This window comes from Ipomoea triloba, chromosome 11 (genome assembly GCF_003576645.1).
Source record: "Ipomoea triloba cultivar NCNSP0323 chromosome 11, ASM357664v1".
In the NCBI taxonomy this organism is placed as follows: Eukaryota; Viridiplantae; Streptophyta; class Magnoliopsida; order Solanales; family Convolvulaceae; genus Ipomoea; species Ipomoea triloba.
In genome coordinates, this window is record NC_044926.1 from 20,606,999 (window position 1) to 20,614,223 (window position 7,225).

At 37.1% G+C, this 7,225-nt stretch overlaps 1 protein-coding gene across 1 annotated transcript; it reads left to right on the plus strand.

The window, feature by feature from the left end:
* Positions 1–3,981: 3,981 nt before the first annotated feature.
* Positions 3,982–4,807, plus strand: LOC115996363 (kunitz trypsin inhibitor 5-like). Its single transcript, XM_031235568.1, has one exon. The coding sequence runs from the start codon at positions 4,060–4,062 to the stop codon at positions 4,669–4,671; it is 612 nt and encodes a 203-aa protein (XP_031091428.1). The 5' UTR covers positions 3,982–4,059; the 3' UTR covers positions 4,672–4,807.
* Positions 4,808–7,225: the final 2,418 nt, after the last annotated feature.

Below are 7,225 nucleotides of genomic sequence, written 5' to 3' on the forward strand. Positions count from 1 at the left end.
TAAGCTAAATTAAACTTACTTTACTATCTCTCTGTTTTTGTGCTTATTTATGTTTCAAGTTTGTATTGTGCTTGTTTCAGATTGAAGTAGGAGATCAGTTGGTTTATAATGATGAAATGCATAGCATAAATCTGCCCGGTCAAACAGAGAATACATCACATGAGGTAATCTTACTTGCAAAATCTGGTAAACAATTGCTTGACAGTTTGAGGTACTTGATGAATTATGTTTATGTGTTTGTTCTAGTTTGAAGTAGGGAATGATGAAATCCATACTCTAAATATTCCAAGTGAAACAGAAAGCCCATTTGTTGAGGTATTTTTAAGGCTTACATGTTGGTTTGCATTTGTTTTACAGTTTTCGGTTGTAGATGAAATATGTTAATGTATTTCTATTCAGTTTGAAATAGGAAATGATGAAGTGCATCACAGAAATCTGCCTAGGAATCTAGAAAATCCATCACATGAGGTATTTTCAGTTTTAAGGCTTAATTATTGTGCTAGTTCATGCTAATCTTTGATTGTTTGTTAAATGAACTATTAACTGCAATTGATAGGTTGATGTTGGACATGAGGATGTGCAGTTAGTTCAAGTGCCATTTTTTAGAGAACAAAGGGCAGTTCAACAACCCCCTACTTCTAAAAAACAGAAGACTCTTGGCTTGAAAAGGCAAGTGAAAACAAAGCATGTGGCTACAAGAAAATACAGAACAAGGTCTACCGTGGGGTTCAAGTCCAAATGCAAAGGGAATTTCAGTGAACCAATTGAACTTGAGTGAAATGTTGGGCAGTATTGGTAGAAATGATGGTAGTTTTTGGGTAGTATAGTTAGCATGGTTTTTTTAATATCTAAAAGGGAAAAAACCAAACTGTTGCCATGGTTTCTTTTGTCTTTGTTAGCAGTCTTAAGCCTTGGTTTTTTTGGAAGGGCCTCTATTGCCTAGGTTGGCAATACCATGATAGAAGCATGGTTTTTTTGGGTGGAATGTAAGGTAAAAAACACCAATGTAAAATTGCATTTTTTTGAAGGGGCACTTTTTGCCCAATTAATATATTCTATGTTTTTGCTCATTTTTTGTATTGTCTTTCTCAAACACCAATTTCAACACAACATAAAACATGGCATTAAGAACCATAAACATAGTGAACATTGTACATACAAAATAGTGAACAATTACATAATGCTCATGGCAACCTATAAAAATCACTAGGTTGTGAACATTTCTTTGGCACCACATTACTCATTAGTAGTCCTATTACTACTCCTAGTGCTAATAGTAACAATCCTTTGAGCCATTTCACATTACACTCGTTTTTTGGACCATTGCCGATTCGTAATTTGGATGCTTTGAGCCTCTCAATTTCTTCCTCATTTCGGTTCACTCTCTTCAACAATCCGGGAATGATTTTCTTCGACCGTAAGCACATTGGAGGATCAAACCAAGCAAAAAATCCACACGAGTGCATTCCCTGTATACACACAATTACTCATTCAAAATTGGCAATGGGTAACCCTAAGCCCAAAACGAACAAAAAATTCGAAAAAATCAAAAATCAAAAACTCACATTACACTATGAACTACAAACTGAACAAACACAATTCCGAAATCTTACATTGATACCAACAAAATTCCAAAATCTTCGTCCAGGATTCTCAGAAGTCCATGAGGTTTGAAGGATTAATTCATTACCACAATTACAATGGAGAATAGGAATCAATTCTCCAAAGTGTAATCTTTGCTTCACTGACCCAGATGATGATGAAGAAGCCTCTCTCTTATGCATCCTCCTTGGCTTGAGCAAATCTTCAATTTCTGTGAGTGTAATCGCAAATGGGTTGACCCTAGGGCAGAGGAGGAAAGAAGTGCTATGCGATGCTGTGTTCTCAGTTCTGGACAGAAATAATGGATATAACAACGAAGGAAATAGCTAAATAATTTTAAATGACAACTTTGCCCTTGATAATAACGGTGGAAACGCTCAATTTCTAACGGTGGACGATATTGGGTACCGTTTCAAAAGACAGAGGATTAAATTGGGTACGAAAAATACTTCGGGACTAAATCAAGAATTACGCTATAGTCGGAGGACCATTTTGGGTATTAACTCAAAATTTAAATATATGGTATAACCATTTTTTTAAAAAAAATTCCATAATGACGAAATTCCAAAAAAAAAAAAAAAGTTGTTGAATTTGGACTATTTTAAAAATAAAAATAGAATACAAAAAAAAAAAAAGGATTCGGATCGACGGTTCTAATCGGAACTGTCAGTTCACCATTTTCTGAAACCGAAAATTGTCGATTCGAAACTGGAACCACAGTCACCCCTAACTTGGCTATAACCTATTGTTAACCTGCTATAGGCGATTAAAAAAAAGGGTCTAATTGCATCATTTTTTCAAGTTCAATGGCTTATTTGGAGTTTTTTTAGAGTCACTACAAAAAAAAAAAAAAAAAAAAAAAGCTTATATAGTGAAGGATTTAACGAAAGAACTATTCCTTTGCTAATTTAGCAACGAATTTGCGACAAATTTTTGTGCTAAATAGATATTTAGTGACAGATTTGCGATGAATTTTACGACGACATATTTCTGTCAATAAATATGTAGCTAATATTATCGACAAATTTTGGCTCAAAAATAGTGACGAATTTGCGACGAATTTTTCGCGATCTAATTGAAAATTTTTAAAATTTTAATTGTTATAGTTTAAGACGGATTTGTGAATCTGGTTCTATATTCAGCGACGTCGCTATATTTAGCGATGAATTATTGAATCAGTTGCTATTCTTATACGATCACAAGTTAATTTAAAATTGAGCGACTGATTTGCAATTCGCCGCTATGTTTTAACTTTAACCAAATTTTAATCCTTAATTCCTAACTAGTCTCCTAACCATAAATCGCAATCCTTCTCAGTCTCCCTTTCTACCCGCTGCACTCCACAGGACCAAATCCCCAAATTGTCGGACTGTTGTGCTCCGTTGGCTCCCCCTCCTCTAGGAACTCACGAAGGTACTCCCCCTCCTTCGAAATGTCGTTACTTTGGTCAGTATTACAACTTTGATGGTTTTATTCGTGAAATTGAGTTTTTTTTTGTAATGCTTCTAAGGGTGAGTGCTGCATTATCTTGGTTTTCATCTGTGATGGCAGAATTCATGTTATTTCTTTGTTTTATTGTGCAAAGGGAAGGGCGCCCTTATTTTTATGTTAGAGGTTTAGTAGACGAAGGTGTAGAAATTGGTGCTTTCCTTATTTGATATTAGTTTATGAGTTGTTTGTTGGGAATTGACTTTTGTTCTTTGATTACTGTTTTGTGTATATAGAAGCATAGACAAAGGATTGGGGCTTTTCTAAGTTAGAAGTTAATAACAGCTGATATGTGGACATGATGAAATACCTAAAATTGTAACCTTGTAACTTGTAAGTGAAAAGCCAAAGAAAAGTGACTCTTATCCTTAAAAGTTAAATAACGTATTTGATCCTTATCCTTTAATTTTACTACTAAGTTTGCTCTAAGAACTTCAACACTCTCCCCCAACAACCTCATTTTCTCTTCTTTAACAGCACAAATATAATTCACGCTAAACACCATTGAAATTGTTTTAAACTTAATACTTTTTCAGTATTAATTAATTCTTAAATAATCTTGATTCCATCAAATCTATTTCTCAATTGAACCAATCCATCCATATTTGAACTTGTGAGAGCGAGACCTTACTCTGATCCTACTTGTTAAATCAAGCGTTTACCTTGTAATCAATGCGCAACTTTAATTACTTGTACCACTGCATTCTAAAAAAACATCATGTTGATTTTAGTTGATCTTTCAAATCTCCTTCCAATAATTTCGCCACGTGTTTAGACTTGGTCTTTATCCGCGCCCACTGAATAGGATAGGTGATAATAAATACCTATAAATCCATTAATCCTCATTTAATAGACACATCCCCACACTTCTGATCCTATTAAATCCTTGCCAGGTTCGTGGCTCTTCCCTCATCCCAAACTCTCATCTCATAAGAAGCTTAATAGATATTTTGAAGACATAGGAATTTAATGGAGACTCCATTTTTATTCTTATCTCTCTTTCTCTTCTCCGCCTTGCTTTGCGAGGCAGCACAGACACCCCTCACGGTGCTCGACACCGATGGAAAGGCCGTCAAAGGCGGTGTGAAGTACTACGTTGTCCCAGTGAAGCCGAAACAGGGAGGAGGGCTCGATCTAGCCTCCACCGGCAACGAGACCTGCCCGAAGAGCGTGGTCCAAGTCGCCCCAAAAGTGGCGGGCAACTCGGTATCGTTCTTCCCCGCCGTGAACCCAAAAGGCGCGGTTCAAAATGGGACGGATCTCAACGTCGTGTTCTCTGGCTCAAACACAGGATGCCCGGAGTCTACTGTCTGGCAAATCGCACACGATGCGGAAAACGTTGACGTTGTTCAGTACGTGTTGAGCGGTGGAGATAAGGGAAACCCGAGTTCTTCCACGGCGAGAAGCTGGTTCATGATTCTGAAGACCAAGAATGGGTACAAGTTTAAGTTTTGTCCGGTGTCGTTGTGCGACTGCAACCCTGTTTGCCAAGATATTGCCATTACGGTCGAGAACGGACACAGGCGTTTGGTAGTAGACTTACGCCTTACACCTTTGGAGGTCAACTTTAAGAAGGCTTAAATGTTCTATCTATATTTGTGCTAGCTGATCCTAAGTTATCTTAGCGATATGAATGTAGTATTACAATAAACCATCCTCAAGAGAAAACTTGTCAAAATTAATGAATTGAACATTACTGCTTTTATTGGTTATAGTACGTACTGTTATATCTCTTTAATTTTTTACCAAAATGATACATGTCTATGGAGTGCTAGTCATTGGCTTGTCGTGGAAAATATCATGTCCAATGATTAAATATGTTAATAAGCAACTACAAGCATAATACTTAGCTTTTTTAAAGCATGTGTGTCATTGTTTTTACTTTACGACTGTGTTTCATTGTTTTAACTTTAAGCTTGTGTGTTACTCTTTTAGTTCTAGTTTGCAGACTTGCGTGCCTCCTTACAGCCTGCTTCGCCTTTAGGTGGCTTCTATCATACTCGCATACTTCAAGTGCTGTTGTTTTGTTACCAAACTTTTGACAAAATTAGGGAGTTAATGGTTAGGGGCTATTTTGTGGTTGCACCTTGGGCAAGGCCCTTTTCTTGTTTAGGCTAGGTTTAATTTTCTGTTAAGGCTAGTTTGTCTAATTGTTGGCAAATTTTTGCTTTTAGAGCACCCATGGGTTTTTATTTGGTTTGTCAGAGAAATTGATGATTTGGATGAGAAAAAGGAAGAGAGAGAAGAGTGGCTTGCATTTGAAAGGATGAAATTTTTTGCAGGTAAATCGGACCCACGGACACAATGGGCAGCCCCGTCGGCACGCGTGACAGCCACTTATTGCGCCCAGCAGGCACATGTATTACACGCGCCCAGCGACTGATAAGATTCTTTTTCATTTTTTAAAAAAATATGATTTGTTTATTTCTTTTTCCTCCCCTCTCATTTTCTCTTTCCTAATTCCACTTACAAAAACTTCTCCAAAACAAAAAAAAAAAATTTCCTACTACTAAGGATGCTCTTATTACTTAGACACTTGTCACTAGTACAAATTTGATCATATAAGTATAACTTTACACTACACCTGTTAAAAAGGAGTGGTGTGTTCCCAAAAATAAATAAAAGATACTACTTTCCGCGTCACCTAACGAGATCGGGTGCCGCGGAAAGTAAATTTTTAAAATATTAATTAACATTCCGCGGCACCCAGAGGGAGTGTGTGCCACGAAAAGTAAATTATTATTTTATTAATTTACAATTCGTAGCACCCAGTCTCGGTTGGTGCCGCGAAAAGTACGCTATTAAAATAATAATTTACTTTCCGCGGCACCAGCTTCTGTGGGTGCTACGGAAAGTCAACCAATTTTTCCCCCACACATACGCGAAAAACGATTACTACATAAATATCTTTTAACGTCAGTTATTTTGGATATACGGTGTTGATTTTTTCTGACGTACTTCCAACAAACGTTATAAATAAATTATACGACGTCACTTCTAAAAACTCACGTTGTATATTATTTTTAATTTTTTAAAATAAGTACATACGTCAAAACAGAGGTCGTATCTCGTTTTATTTTTTTAAAATAGCGATGCAGCGTTAGTTTTTTTAAAAAACCAAAACCGACGCCGTATATCGCTTTAATTTTAAAAACTGTAAAAAGCAGCGAATCGTATCAGCGATAATTCTCCATAGCGAACTGCATATCCTTGGGTATAATGGTGACCCTCTTAGACTGAATAGCACGGAGATTTCCCTAACGATTTTTGAAGCCTTAGCCGCCTCTTGAAGTCCCGCAACAACGCCGCTCTGGAACGGTCTTGAAATCCATAGCTTCAGCCTCAGCTGCCTCTTGAGTGATTTCACTAACGAGCTTTCGGATTAGAAGCTCTGGAACGGAAGCATTTGGATCAGAAGCTCAGTCGACTTGAAGAATGGAACAGAAGCTTTCGGAAACGGTGGCGGAGCAGACTTCCTCGCGGTTGGAAGAGCAGACTTCCTGGCGGCAACGTGGGGATGGGCTGGGCAAGTTCCATCGGAAACGATGGAGATGGGCGGTTGGCGGAGCAGACTTCCTTGGTGGAGCAGGTTTGCGACCAGATAGGTGGAGATAGAAGGGGATGGAAGTAGGAACTGGAAAATATAGGTTGTTTGCGAGCAGACTTCATGGGCTGGGCAGGGGTGGAAGTAGCTGGTTTGAATGAGAAGGCATGAATTGGAAATAGGAAAACATTTGGGGAAGGGGAAGAAAGCAGTTGGTCCAATGGTGAATTAAAATGCAGTAAAATGGATTTGTTTGACTATAAACTGAGAGTGTATAGTGTTTTATAAGGAATTTAGGGCTGGGCGGGATTTTGAAAATTGCAGAGGTGGTTTGAAATTTGGGGGGTTTGGCTCTCTATTTAGGCGATATACGAATTTTTTTAATTTTATTTAGAACATACGACGTCGGTTCTATATAAAACCGACGTCGTATGTCTTAATATTTAAAAAAAATATTTACGACGTTTTATTTTATTAACATATAACGTTACTTTGTCAAAAAACCGACGTTGATTGGGCGACGTAATATTCTCTTTTTTTTTTTTTTTTTTTTTTTTTTTTTTTTTTTTTTTTTTTTTTTTTTTTTTTTTT